Below are 16,392 nucleotides of genomic sequence, written 5' to 3'. Positions count from 1 at the left end.
CCCCCCCCCCCCCTCTCTCTTTCTCTCTTTCTGCTTCTCTATTGCTCTTTGGGTATCTCACATTCTGTCGTATACGTATGAATACGCGCCCTATAACTCTCTTGGACGTTCGCGCCTTATTTATCGATCTACATTATTGGATAACCGTGAAATTCGATTTACATTTATACATACGCGTTTCGTGTGAATGACATGACACAAAGAATAACACGCCTGCTTTCATCGGGCAATATTGTTATCAGTATCATTATCGCTGTGTTCATTCATACAAGTGTTCTGGCAGTGACAGATTCATATGTTCTTATCATCACTGTGTGTAACTCTGTGTTTTCTAATTCTCTCTCTCTCTCTCTCTCTCTCCCGCTCCCCCCCCCTCTCTCCCTCCCTCCCTCCTCCCCTCCTTCTCTATTTATCTTCTATACTTCCTCTATGTTCATCAGCTCGCTTCTTGTGCTGACAACGATGGTGTAATTGCGAAAGGAAGGTTATTTATGATGACAATTAATGATGACGGTAGCAACAATGCTTCATGCCAAATCATATCATTCAGGTGCATTCAGTACTACAACCGCTCACTGACGGCTCAGTGAGCTCTTGGATCTGATTAGCATATTCCGTTAGATCTAAAAATATAGACCAAACAGATACAAGAGCTCACTGAACGCTCAGTGAGTGGTCGTAGTACTGAATGCACCCATAGTCATGATAACTAGCTGTTGTCGATGGTTGTTTTATTGTTAGACGTCTATGTTTCATTCGAAATCCCGGCTCTTGATAATCTCGTTTGTATATCCATAACAAGTCTTACTCGCTGGTCAAATTTAATGATCGTTCCAGTAATATTATTTGAATATAAAAAAAATTCACAGTTTTTGATATAATTAGTTAGCTATCCTTGTTAACTGCAGTCAGCTGTCCTTACATCACTGTAACACAATTGCTATTTATTGTTCATGCATTTTTTTAGTTGCTAGTTGTACATACACGATGATGTTAGGACAACTAAACGTAGTTAACAAGAATCGTATTAATATACAATATATATTAGTACAATTCGTATGACGTTTCCATTAAAACTCAGAAATTAAAGTATGTTTCCTTGGCTGCCAAAGTCGTAAATAAAATAATTAATAAAGTAAGTTTTCATATACATTTATAAAATACGATATAAATAATATCTCAAAAAAATCATATAAGCAACAGGTCTGTATTTATAGAAAAAGAAATATGAAATTGCGAATAAAATGTATCACAAGTGTGTTACGAGATAGCAAGATAGCAGCGGCCGATTTCGTTGCTCGTTTACAAGTGATTCGTTTCTGGTAAGACGTAGAGAGACACGAAATCTTTACGCACTAGCTAGCTCGCTGCACACGCACATTTATACACAAATATATAATCGCGTCAACAATAATTTAGGGACCAGTTTCACGGTAGATGTTATAGCCCCATAAAGCTGAAATATGTTTTATAAAATTAACGATAGTAAAAGAGCAAATGTTCAGTTCAGTCAATAAATATTTTTAATTTTCTCACCGGAAAACTGAATCCCTATACGCCAAAATAATATTTACAATATTTTTTATAATAGCTCGCTTTGCCAACATAAGTATTTCTTAAAAACTTGCTTTTCAAGTATATGTATATGTATATATTATCGTAAAACGCATCTCGGTAAAGACTTTGCAATCATTTCATACGTGTCACATACTTACAAGCGTTTCAGTACCGCTATCAATCAAACTTACGTATTTTTTTAATTTCAGTAAAATATAATAGCACATACACACACAACATATAAAGTTTTTTTTGTAATATTTCTTTTTATTATTTCATTAGTTACTCCAATTTTCATTTGCTATTTTTCAATCAAGCATGTTTAAGTCTATATTATAAATAGGAAATGGAAGTAATTCGTTACTTGTTGAAGTTACAGTTACAAGTTACTTTTTTGGTAACTTTACTGGTAACTGCGTTACTTTTTTTTTGTAACTGTAACGGTAACGTAGTTACATTTTTTTGGTAACGGTAATAAATTTTACAGTTACTTTTATCGTTCCTTTGCACACGATTGTACACGGTTTAATTGGACACAAGTCACTTCATAACGCTTGAGACTAGAAAGTCCTGAGGCACCCGTTTGCTGTTATTGGTGGGGGGTGATCCCGATTGATCACGGCTCGATTGGACACCACCAATCACAGCGACCGGTGCTTAGGAGCTTTGTAGTCTCAAGCGTTGTGAGTGGCTCGTGTCCAATTGAGCCGTGTCCAATTGGATGCCACCCATTGGTGTGGTCAATTTTAAAAAAGTAACGGAAAAGTGACGAAAAGTTACTTTCTCAAGTAACGGTAACGAGTTACTTTTAAAAACTGGTACCTAATAGTAATGGTAACTTGTTACTTTTTCTACTCAGAAACGAGTAACTGTAACTTGTTACTTTTAAAAAATCACTTTCTATTCCCTGATTATAAATACGGTTTAACTTTCTTGTATTTAATTTCAACATGCACGAATTATCATTTTACAGAATATATATTACATTATACGCACAGAATTATATATTACATATAGAATTACGTTGTAAAATATGCAATTACAGCACACTTTGTAGACTAGCGTTTTTTAAATAAGATAATTAGCATGTATCTAAGTTCTCTTACTCAAAAAATACCAGGAATAGATATATATTTTTAATAATTAATTTACTTTTGTTATTGTATCTTTACTGTTATTGTTTACTTTCTTAATAATGCGCTGTTATTTTTACTCCTGTTCTCGTATGCTCATTCACGTTCCGTTTATTCAATTTGTAGCACGACATTTCTTTCTCTCTTCGCAAGTTTCCATTCTCACCGCTTCATCGAATATTTATCGCGTTAAAGGTACCGCAAGAATATATATTACAGTTTCGCACTTATTGTTAGAAATTACAATCTTAGATAGCTCAGATTAGAGATTATATAGTATACGTAATATATAGATTCTTTTACTTCCTTTTTCAACATTATATTGTATTTCTCATAGCATAGAAAGTAGAACTATTAGAGGATACGCTGATATCCCTACGACGTAGTTCTTTTTTTCGCATAGGTTCCCGCCGTCCTAGCTTAGCGTCGGTTCATAGTTCGACGTCCTCATCCCGTAGCTACAGCACACGTCGACTCGAGAAGGAGAGGAACGATAAGGAGCAACGCCAGGCGCTTCAGGAACTCCGGCTGGCTAAGCAACGAGAGCAAACACAGCAGCAACAGGTGGTACCGACGCCTAGTCCTAGGACTCCCCATTCCACAGACGAATTGTTGCCTTCAGTCGAAGAAGGGAAGGAAGTTTTCTACAACGAGGTAAGTCATTTCCGATCGATATCTCTTGAGGTTCGGTATCTATCGTTGGCCATCTTCATCAGTGATAATTTAACATTGAAAAGTAGCTCGGAAGGCTTCATTATTGCGAAACTCAGATTTAAAACTTGAATGCCAATGTATCCGATAACCATTGCGGCACTATTTTCTGCTATTAAATTTAAAACGTATTATAGGCATTATTTTTTAGTTATTGTTCATATTATACGGTCCTAATAAATCGTTTATATTATTATCAAAATATATTATTACAATCCCCTACAGAAATCTAATACTGGTTAGTGGCTAATTTATTACAGAAAGAAGGTTTGTTTGGAGCATTAAAAGCTTTAAACAACAATGTTTTTAATACTTAAAATAAGTAATTAATTATTGTCTTTCAGTATTAAATTAGCTAGTATTAGAATTCTGTAAAGGATTTATCATTACCTACAAAATATCCTTGAAAAGTATGTTGCATTAAACATAGGTACTTGATAATTAATGTAAAGCAGACTAGAAAATTAAATTATAATTGCCGTATATACCGAGTTTTAGACAAGGATTGATTACATTTGCAGCAGGTACCGACGACATCAGACGTATCAGACACCATCCCAACGACGACTATGACGATGATGACGACGACATTAACAACGGCGATAACCACTTCCAACGTAAACACAACCCGAATGGGCGAGATCGCGCCTATGACAACGCCAGCGACCATTTTCGGCACAAGCGTTGCACCACGGGCTTCCGATGACATTTTTCAAGTGTAGTCTTCGTCAAGTATAACGATGTTACACGACGAAGTCGATGGATTCTCAATTTATTAACGATCTTTTTATTGTATTTGCAAGAATCAATCGTCAACGGCATCAAGATGGAAACGCGTACGTAAAACACGTAGAAACACACTTGCGATAAAATACAAAACTCTATATCAATAGAGATAAAAGCACAAATACTGCGAATAAGTTAAATCCGTATTTTGCCCACGTTAAAAAAAGTCAGCTTATGACAAACGACATTAAAAAAGCCATTCACGTGAAAAATGTCTTTCTTACAACAATTATACAAAGAATCGCGATTTGTAATTTTATAACTCTCTTTCTCTCTCTCTCTCTCTTTCTCTCTCTCTCTATCTCTATTAAATTTTTAATTTATTTTGAAAAATTTAAGTGCGAATTAAAAATTATACATTTACTTTTTTAATTTAAAATATTACGATTTTTAAGCTCACCCACAGCATAAATTTTCAAAGGATGTTCTAGAGACGTCCACCGGATGTCTGACATCCTAAGGACATTCCCAAGACGTCCTTCAGATGAAGTATATTATAACAGATTCGCGTAAAATAGCCACGGCAGTGTCGCTGCGCTTGGCTTAGCACCGAGACACTACCAGTGTCTCCAGATGGACGAGTTCAGAATAATAAGTTAATATATATTATGTATTTGATCCAACTTAATTTAATTTAATGCATAATTACAGAATTTTTAATTCATCTTTTTTTGCTTTTATATAGTTTGGAACATAGATATTGAAAATTGATGCTGACTTTATAATACGGACGAAGTATTAATTCAGATACAAGGGGCACTTTCTGAATGAATGTATGTATATACTTGGGCACAAGTGTACTTAATGAATTAGAAGGTGGCGACATATTTTTACTTGGTACTTAAACTGATAAGAATTTATGAATGCTTGGAAAAAAGCAGGGTTTAACGACACAATCAGAGCAATGGTAGAATAACGGAAATTTGGACAATAGGTACAAGCAAAAATATTGAAAGAACTTAACATCTATGTGTAAGTTGGAGAGAAAAAATTTACGCTTAATGTGTAAGGATTCAAAGTTGATGACAAGATATTCCAAAATAAACTGAGAAAAGAGCGTTTCAATGCTTTGAAGTAATTGAACTGAGAAACTATATACATTCGCTAAATAAATGAATTTGTTTGGTATCAAAAAATTTTTAATTATAAGAATATATGATTTTATAAAGTTCATTATCAGCAAAGAGACTGCATTTAGAGATTAACTGTGTCAGAAATAAATCAGAATATCAATACCCAGACAGCACAGAATATTTATAATAAATATTACTATTCATTTTTTTAAATGTTATATAGATATTTTAGACATAATTTATATAAAGCTTTATTCAAAATATTATTCAAAATATAGACTAAATATTTTATGTAATATTTATGTTGAATATAAATAAATATTTATAGCAACTATTTTTTACGTGAATTCTGATGTCTTATTAAGTACTTTCGTGACATCTACTACATTTACAATGAATATTTCATAATATTTACAATAAATGTTTATGATCTGTGCAATCTATGGCCACAAAAATATTTACAAAAAATATTTCAAATAAGTCTTATAAATATTTTGTAAATATTCTGTAAATATTATGTGTTGTCTGGGTAATTCATAACAAGAATCCAACTAGTTAATACGGTTAAAATAATTTAATTTATAATGACGTAATCATATCGAAATACGTATAATTACATATCAGAAACCATAATGATAAAAGCATTGATTCGCTTGACAATATTACTATAAAAAATGCATAACAAAATGAAGTTCTCTTTTGATAATTCTCATAATACGTATGAATATAATCGTACTTCATTCAGAGTACATACAATAAGAAATATTCAAGTTCTCATCAAGATAAATTGCATTATTACGTAAAAATTACGATCGAGTCTCTCATTTTGATGACAATATCAATATATCTGTTCAATAATTATTGCACAATTACAAATAATTGTCATACGATCGTTTGTTTTAAATCAAATTCATAAGCGACCTTGTGAAATTGTTCATCAGAGTGTGATTACATATCAGCAGCTTCTAAGGCATTATTCCATTCAATTTCGATCGAAATCGTTGTATCATAAATCTTTCATTGAAAAACGACACGTAGAAAAATTATTGAAGGGACAATCTCGAGTGGAAATCGAGGCTAAATATACTAATATCCCGTAAAATGATACAAAGATAATATAATCTCTAGTTCGGACTTAACAAAATACAATTGTAAAAGCCACGAGAATTACGCCGCATTGTTGCTATTGCAGTTACTTCGCTTTGCTAATTGAAGTGGCGTGCAATATCAGGCGATTTGTTTTATCTTCCCAACGCAAACATTCTGTTGATTTGTTTTTAGGCATGAAAAATTAATGACTTGTTCATTCATTATATATATGTACACAGCGCGATGTCTTTTATACCTTTAGACGAATGCAGCAAAATATCTATATGTAGGTATTGCATATAAATATTGTAGAAAATTTGTTGAAATTAAATCACTATCACCTCCTTTCGTTTAAACACTATCAGTCGTCATACAAACGAAACGAGACTTCGATTGTGTGTGAATTTCCATTTTGTTAATTATTATTTGAAAATCGATTAAATTAGTTGGGAGGGGGGGATCATATTTCCGTACAATACATAAGATACTTTTAGATCAAATAAAAAAATTTCATTTCTAAAATATTTCACGATGTCTAAAAATTCAAATGACGACTCGAGAAAACTGCGAAATCTTCTCCACTCTGCATCATATTTCATATTATACCGTCATATTCTACAATTGTTTGCTGACATTAATCGTAAGTTAACATAATCGATGCATTTCGACATCACGAGCCTTCCAAATGCAATCTTTGGTCACTTGTATAAAGTGTAAAATATAACAATATAAAATTATTAAGAAACATTATCCCAAGCAGAACAACAATAAATAAGTCACAATAACATCAAAATGATGTTAAAATCGTTGAATCGTTATTAATTGAAAAGTGATATTGGTAGTAATCATTTTAAAGTTATTTTCACATCATTTTGATATTATGATGACTTGTATTATGAGTATATATCATATATACACGTGATCACACGTTCGTAATTAAAGATTTACGGAAAATCGGAGATGCATCAGAGAGGCGTAAATCTATTATTATAGCAAAACGTATATCAACATTCTCGTGTTCGGATAATTTACGCTGCCTTTTCCCGAGTAAATAATAAATGAAAAAGAAGATAAAAAGCGTTGAAGAATATTCTTAAACGCTGCATAGCGTGAACGCTGCATAGGCGTACATATTTACACATAAAATTCACGTACACACGTGACACAGAAGTAAGATTATCTGAGGGCCTAAGCACGAAGACGGCCGTAACTGAATCATGAAACGTGAGTCGTAGTCGTAAGTCAACACACAATGTTTTGGCGCAACTATATGTAGATATGGCATACATAATTACGCCAAAACATTGTGTATTTGTCTACACCTATGACTCACGTTCCACAACTCAGTTACGGTCGTCTTTATACTCAGGCCCTTACGTATTGTGTTCGACAACGATCGCACCTGGTTATTAGGCTCGGTCACAACTGTCGATCGATGATCTATTATCATTAAGGAAAGAAGTGGAGGAGAAGATATATGAACTTATATCACATAACACAGCCCGCATTTCTCCGAGATATTCAATACTCGACTTGCCGCCTGATTTACAAAAGTCGATGTTATCGTTTGATCCCGGTTTTAAATGTTTACTTATATATAATAAGATTGTAATATAGTCGTTGGGCCAAATAAAGCTCGTTTTTCGATATAAGCACATATGTAGATGTGTGTGATTATTTCTTCTTAAGTTAAAACGTTGCTGAAGAAGAGCAGAAGTTCGAAAAATTAACGCAAGTTTTCCATAATACAAAACTTCTTGCATTGTTAATATACGTCGTTCCTCTCTCTTCGCCCAAAAAGATTCATTTAATTTACTAAAACCGCGTTACGCTCATGGAGGACAGTTAATGGCACGCAATCTAAACTTCATTAATGTTACAGAAGTAATATGGTATATCGTTCTTTATTCTACGTGAAACATCAGGGAGAACGACACTTATCAATGTGTCTCGCTTCTACACAAACTTTATTATTCTTTCTCCAAAATATTCTGTATCGCAAGAAGCTTCAATGTAATCATTTGCAACTATACTCGCTTATTGCGAAACGTTGGAAATTAGGAAGAAGATACTAGCAAGAAAAGGCGAAAATGGAAGAAGAAATTCATGTGGAATACAACTCCCCCTCAATAGAGCACATTTTACGTCCAATATCATACACTTCCTGGCTCCTCGGTGTCGGCGTTGCACGTCCGCGAAAGTGTCCCAAGGCCATCACAATAACGCTGCGTGTCGTTCACTTGGCTGTGTGTTCCGTTATCGTAGCGTACGGTGCGATAGATTTCTTCACCTTCGGTAGTGTCTTCAAAAGTGACATATTCAAGATCATATACTACATGAACAAGGTGATGTGTTACTTATCGGCATATTATTATGTTTATCATGGGATCAGACAGTACGACAAGTGGCCGGAGTTGATGGACAGAATAAAGGAGATAGACCAGAAGATCAGAAAGGAAATCCCCATGAATGATCGGCCTATAAAAAATGTAGAAGCGCTAGCTATTCTCACGATATTCACTTGCGGCCCTTTGTCCCTGATCGTGCACGCCCTGTATTACTATTTTACACGTCCTGAAAACATTTTTGCATCCGACTTGCTGCTTTATTACACGATAGCCCAGTCATTGATCAACAGTTTTGTCTTTGATGTTGTCGTCTATGTTTTGTATCGTAGATTTCAATCGATAAATGAATTGATCGACCAACTGGACCAGTTATTCGGTGCACCGTGGATCGCGCTCAAGATTAGACGCATCAGAGAATTGCATACCGGTGAGTCTTTTCAAATATTATCTTTTGTCAACGAAAGTAAGTAAGGACTGATGAGAGCTTTAGCCGGTTCTTCATGAATTCAATTTCAATTTTGTAATGCGTGCAATTATTTTGTGTTTGCGTTGATATTTATTATTGTAACGTACAATTTGTCTATTTAATACACTGAAGATAACTTTAGTAAAAGTTGAAACGTCGTCTGTGGCTATGTAATAGATCATAGAACATTGTTTATGAATTTTCCAATATATTTAATGTGTATAAAATTTGATTAGTACAAAGAGCTTTGTTTACTTCCGTTGGTTTTTATCTTACGAGACTAGAAATATCTTTTTAATTATTTTTTGTACTGTAATTCGATTTTGTTTGTGCGTGCGTGCGTGCGCGCGTGTGTGCGTGCGCACGCGCACAAAAGATAATTAAAAAGAGATTTCGGGCCATGAAGATAATTATATTGATTCAAGACTTTGTTGACCAAGTTGTATTGTGTAGGTATCTGTGATCTCGTTATCATGGTGAACGATATTCACGGCTTTCACCTCCTCCTCTGTTCGGCGAATTGCTTCACTATGGTTGTGGCTACTCTATTTAGGATCTACATGGGTGTCGTGGAAAAGAATTATGCGTTCATGGTGATAAATAATATTCTTTGGATTCTGTACGCCACGCAGTTCGGGCTGATGTGCTGGATTTGTACGCTCGCTCGTAAAGAATCCGACAAGATTGGGATAAGTATATACGCGATTGTATTGAATTGCAAGCATACGAATCTTGATAAGCTGAACGGTGCGAGGAATCAATCAAATCTAGAGGTGCCACCACCATTGGAAGGACCGGATGGCGAGCAAAATTCTAATCGGAGCAGCAGTTACAATCTGAACTACGTTGTTATGAAAAATATTTTACACAAAAACCTGGACCGAGACTGTGTCAGGAACGAGGTCAATGATTTTTCGATTCAGCTGCAACAGCATCGAATAGCATTTACAGCCTGCGATTTCTTCGAAATGAACAATGCTCTGTTCAGTAATGTGAGTACACAATTTAATTCGTTAAAATTTATATAAAACTAGTTTCTTTTAAATTTTAATAAATAGGAATTAAATGAAGAAAATTTACTTTCTTATTATATATTCTATTTATTTTACAGTTTGTCGGAGTAATTACTACTTATCTAATAATCCTCGTTCAATTTTATCGACCTGAAAATCCAGACGCGCAATTCAACGAAAAACGCTAAGCGGAACGTTATTGCGGTAAGAAATTAAAAAACACCATAGTTTTTTAAAATTAATATTAAATATATTAATAAATTAATTTATTATAACAAACTTATCACTATATAATACAATACAATCACATTAACACAGCTCATAATATCTCAGAAAATAAAAAATTTATTTTTACAAAGAGTAAACTGAAATGAGCGTATTGAACTTAAGTCAACGATAAAGTGTTGTTGAATGTGAAACAAAATTAAATGATACGAAATTTAGTGTAATTGTAATAAAAGAAGAATAGGAGTTCGTGATTTCATTTAATCAACTTCCTCAATGGTTGGTCCAGCGCCACCGGCACCAGGATTGGCTCCTGCTCCGCCAGCACCAGGGAACCCACCAGGCACTCCACCACTTTGGTATAGTTTTGTGACGATGGGATTGCATAAAGCTTCCAGTTCCTTCTGCTTGTCGACGAACTCTTCCTTCTCTGCCAATTGATTGGCATCCAACCAGGAGACGACTTCGTTGCATTTAGAAAGAACTTTCTCCTTATCGGACGCATCGATCTTATCTTTAACTTTGTCGTCCTCCATCGTGCTCTTCATGTTGAAGCAATATGACTCGAGAGCATTCTTGGCGGAAATCCTCTCCCGCTGCTGCTCGTCCTCCGATCGGTACTTCTCGGCTTCATTCACCATCCTTTCTATGTCTTCTTTCGACAAGCGACCTTTATCGTTGGTAATCGTGATCTTATTTTCCTTGCCCGTAGATTTCTCGATCGCAGAGACATTCAATATACCTGCAAGACGAAATACATAGAAATATGAGAAATAGAAAAAGTTATATAAAATACATTATAACAGTTAACCTAACAATGATATCTTCGACTTGAAGTTATCAATGTTTGCTACATTGCAACTTACCGTTGGCGTCGATATCGAAAGTGACTTCGATTTGCGGTACACCTCTAGGCGCTGGAGGAATACCCGTCAGCTCAAATTTGCCAAGGATGTTATTATCTTTCGTCATAGCTCTCTCTCCCTCGTAGACTTGGATGAGCACTCCCGGTTGATTGTCAGAGTATGTGGTGAACGTCTGGGTCTGTTTCGTTGGTATCGTCGTGTTCCTCTTGATCAAGGTGGTCATAACGCCGCCAGCGGTCTCAATACCCAATGATAACGGAGTCACGTCCAGCAGAAGTAGATCTTGGACTTCCTCGGACTTGTCGCCGTGCAGAATGGCCGCCTGAACTGCTGCACCATAAGCAACAGCCTCGTCCGGATTAATGGATTTGTTCAGTTCCTTGCCGTTAAAGAAATCTTGAAGTAGCTTCTGAATTTTTGGTATCCTGGTGGAGCCACCAACTAGAACGATGCTGTGAACTTGAGCTTTATCCATCTTCGCATCTCTAAGAGCCTTCTCCACGGGTTCGAGAGTGCTTCTAAACAGATCAGCGCAAAGTTCCTCGAACCTGGCTCTAGTGACCGACGTATAGAAGTCAATCCCCTCAAACAATGAATCGATCTCAATGCTCGCCTGCGTCGACGAGCTCAACGTTCTCTTCGCTCTCTCGCAAGCAGTCCTTAAGCGTCTCAGAGCTCTCTTGTTACTGCTCAGATCTTTCTTGTATTTCCTCTTGAATTCTTGCACAAAGTGGTTCACCATTCGGTTATCAAAGTCCTCGCCACCGAGATGCGTGTCGCCAGCCGTGGATTTTACCTCGAAGATACCATCCTCGATCGTCAGAATCGACACGTCAAAGGTACCACCACCTAAGTCAAAGATCAGAACGTTCTTTTCACCTGCAGCCTTTTTATCGAGACCATATGCTATCGCGGCGGCTGTGGGCTCGTTTATTATTCTGAGAACGTTCAAGCCAGCAATAGCGCCGGCATCCTTTGTCGCTTGTCTCTGAGAGTCATTGAAATAAGCCGGCACAGTGATGACGGCATTTGTTATAGTCTTGCCCAGGTACGCCTCCGCCGTCTCCTTCATCTTCGTCAAGACCATAGAGGACACCTCCTCGGGAAAGAAAGTCTTCATTTCACCCTTGTAAGACACTTCGATCTTTGGTTTGCCGCCATCGTTGACCACCGTGAACGGCCAGTGCTTCATGTCGCTCTGCACCGTCGCATCATCGAAACGACGACCGATCAAACGCTTTGCATCTTTAAAGAAAAACGATAAGAGATTCGTAAGTTGTCTGTTCCTTCAAAAATTATTTTTTAGAAGCATAATGCGATGAAATGAAGAAGAGGATCCTGCGAATTGTGTTAGATTATAAAGGAATGGTTGCAAATTGTCGCCAAGCCGAAAAACAGAGTGTACGAAGACAATTTCATGTAAAAAAAATCATGAAATATAATCTACCGTAAATTTTATTATAATCGTGAAAATAGATTCAAAGAAATTCGTAAAATAATTATCGCACGCGTTATAATGTATAAAATATAAATGAATATTTACATGTATAGTATGAAAACTTACGTTATATATCTATTATATATATATATTTAAAAAATATATATTATAATAAATTTATTTAAAAATATATATATCTTTTTATATACTTTTTTATTTTTATGTATTTTAATTTAATATTTTTTAAATTGTTATATATCTATATATATATATAATTATATACACAAGAATATCTGTATTGTTAATTGTGCGTTAATGTTTGTATAGATATATGTTTATTCATTGCATAAAGTATTAAATAAGCAACTGAGATTGAAAGCAACGAACAAGTCGCGTGAGTCATTATGATTTACGGTTCAACGTAAAATCTGGATGACATTGATAGCTGGCACACAAATTAGGATTATATAAAACAATATATAGGTAAACGTCAGAACGCTCGGCTACAATGTTAAGGATAAATGGTCGGAGGAAGGAGGAACATTGCGTACATTACGAACGAATACATAGAGGACATGCGCGTCATGCAAGGTCACTGCAAGTAAAACTGCAGTAAAACACGATTGAGATAAGTTAACTCCCGAGCACGGAAAGTTTCGTGTTCTATCGATCGAATAATCGAGGTCGAATAATTTAGAAATGACGTACAATTCGTCTTTAAAAAAAAGAAATCAATATAAGGTTTTTACGGTTTCATAAATTCGCCTCGAAACCGCAAAATATTGCTACATATCTTGCCAAGTTGCTTGTAAATATTTCAGCATCAACTTTTAAAATTAAACATTTCAAGGAATCCACGAAGAAATTCAACCAATATGTCCTGCAATTAGTGGTGACGATGAAGACTAATAAATTTTAAAACAATTGCACGAATTAAATATTAAAGTATGTAATGCGATAAAAAATTGAAATCGCTACTGATCAATTAAATATTCTCTCATATTATAGCAACAGCTTTTCAAAAATTTAAACAAAAATTTCACATTTCAAAAAATCTACGTAAAAAAATTCAATCAATATATAATTCTTACGATCGATAACGAAGAATAATAACTCAACTTAATATTGAGACAATTCATACAATGTATTTTGCAATCAATAATAAAGGATAATCAATTTAAGACTGAAACAATTCCACAGTTAAATATTAAACTAATTCCGAAAGTCGAAATCAACAAAAACACGGCGCAACAGATAAAGCATCCAACGGCCTTATCAGGTCACCTTCTAACGTAACTGCGACGCAAAAGCGGTGAAAAACATCTTAGACGTAAAAAAACTCAGACTTACCGAAGATGGTATTGCTAGGATTCATAGCAACCTGATTCTTCGCCGCATCGCCGATCAGCCTCTCGGTGTCGGTGAAGGCTACATAGCTTGGTGTGGTCCGGTTACCCTGGTCATTGGCGATGATCTCAACCTTTCCATGCTGGAAGACACCCACGCACGAATACGTGGTGCCCAGGTCGATTCCAACTGCCGGTGCTTTCGACATCGTTAGTCTCTCTTCTCTTTAACTATTTCGACGGTAATCACTGAAATGTAACAACGTGATATATATTGTATTGTATGAGCGTTGCAATAAAAAAAAAACTTTGATTAGCCTCGAGCGATCGAAGTTGCTCGAACTCGAGCGAATCCCAAACTGTGCTCCAAAATAACGACGCAATAAATGTTATATATTGTATTACATTACGCCTGTCGAATTTCTTTAATATTGATTGCCAAAACGCTTTTGCGAAAACACGTATCGTGTTGCGCGGCGTGTTTCGTAATGAACCATGAGAAGATAAAGTGAACTTAAAACTCTCCTGAGGTAATTTGTTCCTTATTGGCACTTGATTATTGCATCATAATTTTTTCTGGAAGTCACGACGTCTCGGATATCGCGACCGGTATTCTTATAATAGTCTGTTCTTATATATTTAAGATCGTTTTAAGTACAATCTTAAGATGTCATAAGTTAATTACAAAGCCGTATTAGCATCTTAAGACATTACTTAAAATGTCCTTGAAATAAGAACCGACTATATGAATATCAGCCAATTAAAAGTCGTCACTCGGAGACAATTTTCTTTTTTCCACAATTATTAATTGCACCCGAGTCACACAATTTCGATTTTTTGCGTAACAAAATTGCGAATTTACATTTTTACAAATAAGAAACAGAAACAATATCGGAGAAAACTGTCCAAAAATGTATATTCTGTTTCTATAATTCCAGCAGAAATTACTGATTATATATATATATATATGTGATGAATTTTTGAGAAACAATCGACGCACAATTACCTCACAATCAAATAACACTATTTCAACACTCACCTAACAATAGCGTTTTTAAGACTTCGATGATTTGATTTGCAAGTCGACACTTCGTGCCACTTATCGCACTTACTGCGTCGCGTTCGTTGCGAAACTGATGACGCGAGCCGCGCAACGCGCTTTTAATACTCTGAATCGCCCGCTTCGAGAAGCTTCTGCAGATGACCAATCACGGCGCGAGTCCTCGAGATCATTCGAGAAGCTTCCATTGGCGCGCGCGCGCGCGCTACGTGAGTGGAAGAGAGATAGAAGTAAAGAGAACGTAGGAAAATCGCTAAGAACTGGAAATGTCGCTAAGAAGATTCACGACTAAAATTAGCTTCGTGCGAATCGCGTTTCGTCACCACGAGATATTGCGGCTTATCAATAAAATACAAATTTATATTTTTGCAAAATATACTTGGACTGCATTCTGTTATTTATTGCGAGTACTGAAAATCTAAGATCTGTTTGCGTTGCAACTTTTGCACTTTTTGCACTTAACATCTGCGCTTTATCTCTCTTCAATACCTGAATATACCATATATGGTATATATTGGGTTAGAGAAAAAGTCTCTTTACAAGTTGATAAAAATACTTATCAACTTATATATTTTAGTTTTAAAGAATTGACATTTACACCATTTGATAGAGCAACGTTTTAACTTTAAGAATCTGTATTTTTAATTGCAATACAATAATTTTTAACGGAGTTACGAGCAATAAAGTCAAAATGTTCCTTTTTACGTAATTCGCGAGTATACAACTCAGGAATGAAAAATCGTGAGAACATTTTTAAAAAACGATTGTATAGGAAAAACTTCAAGCTTTTATGATAGATAGTCGAAAATTTGCTTAACTTTTTTTTTAGCACACTACAGATCTACGAAGTGAAAAGAAAATTTTTCATTTTTTTCAGCTCGTAGTTTTCTATATGTAAAAATTACAAAACTTACATAAATTCAAAAAATATAGCAATCATTCGAAGGTAGAGATTTCAAGCTTTAAAACACTTTTTTTAAATTTAAATTTTGATCATTTTTAACGAAGATATTGATGGGAAAAGGTCTTTTTACTAACTTGTAAAGGGACTTTTACTCTCCTTAACCCAATATTTATTTCATTTTAGGTGTAAACATTTTTTATATTTTAAGTAGAGTTGAGCAAAACTGTAATTCAATTAACAATTACAAATTGCAATGTAATTCTTAATTCAATTAATAATTACAAAATATAATTCAATTAATAATTACGAAATATAATTGAATTAAGAATTACATTACAATTTGTAATTATTAATTGAATTACAGTTTTGCCCAACTA

General features: G+C 35.0%; 3 protein-coding genes across 4 annotated transcripts in view; 2 read left to right on the top strand and 1 right to left on the bottom strand.

Annotated features, from left to right (window-relative positions):
* The window catches only part of LOC108764706 (uncharacterized), a 14,333-nt gene extending 9,870 nt beyond the window's left edge, over positions 1 to 4,463 (top strand). Inside the window, exons 6-8 of the mRNA XM_018513049.1 lie at positions 968 to 1,056; positions 3,033 to 3,344; positions 3,923 to 4,463. Coding sequence (XP_018368551.1) covers positions 968 to 1,056; positions 3,033 to 3,344; positions 3,923 to 4,123 — 602 coding nt within the window. The 3' untranslated portion in view covers positions 4,124 to 4,463. The remainder of the gene's footprint in view (positions 1 to 967; positions 1,057 to 3,032; positions 3,345 to 3,922) is intronic.
* Positions 4,464 to 8,390: 3,927 nt separating this feature from the next.
* LOC108764731 (uncharacterized) lies at positions 8,391 to 10,379 on the top strand. Its single transcript, XM_018513082.1, has 3 exons — positions 8,391 to 9,124; positions 9,617 to 10,155; positions 10,275 to 10,379. The coding sequence occupies exons 1-3, from the start codon at positions 8,440 to 8,442 to the stop codon at positions 10,362 to 10,364; spliced, it is 1,314 nt and encodes a 437-aa protein (XP_018368584.1). The 5' UTR covers positions 8,391 to 8,439; the 3' UTR covers positions 10,365 to 10,379.
* Positions 10,380 to 10,567: 188 nt separating this feature from the next.
* On the bottom strand, positions 10,568 to 15,207 carry LOC108764738 (Heat shock protein 70 cognate 1). Of its 2 annotated transcripts, XM_018513095.1 has the most exons (4): positions 15,091 to 15,207; positions 14,056 to 14,300; positions 11,268 to 12,512; positions 10,569 to 11,143 (listed from the first exon to the last, which is right to left on the bottom strand). In XM_018513095.1, the coding sequence occupies exons 2-4, from the start codon at positions 14,258 to 14,260 to the stop codon at positions 10,662 to 10,664; spliced, it is 1,932 nt and encodes a 643-aa protein (XP_018368597.1). In that variant the 5' UTR covers positions 14,261 to 14,300; positions 15,091 to 15,207; the 3' UTR covers positions 10,569 to 10,661. The 2 variants fall into 2 exon arrangements, with proteins under 2 accessions (XP_018368598.1, XP_018368597.1); XM_018513096.1 differs by lacking the exon at positions 15,091 to 15,207 and having other exon boundaries at positions 10,568 to 11,143; positions 14,056 to 14,276.
* Positions 15,208 to 16,392: the final 1,185 nt, after the last annotated feature.

Source organism: Trachymyrmex cornetzi, unplaced genomic scaffold (assembly GCF_001594075.2).
Source record: "Trachymyrmex cornetzi isolate Tcor2-1 unplaced genomic scaffold, Tcor1.1 scaffold45, whole genome shotgun sequence".
Classification (NCBI taxonomy): domain Eukaryota; kingdom Metazoa; phylum Arthropoda; class Insecta; order Hymenoptera; family Formicidae; genus Trachymyrmex; species Trachymyrmex cornetzi.
This window is presented reverse-complemented; position numbering and strand designations above follow the sequence as displayed.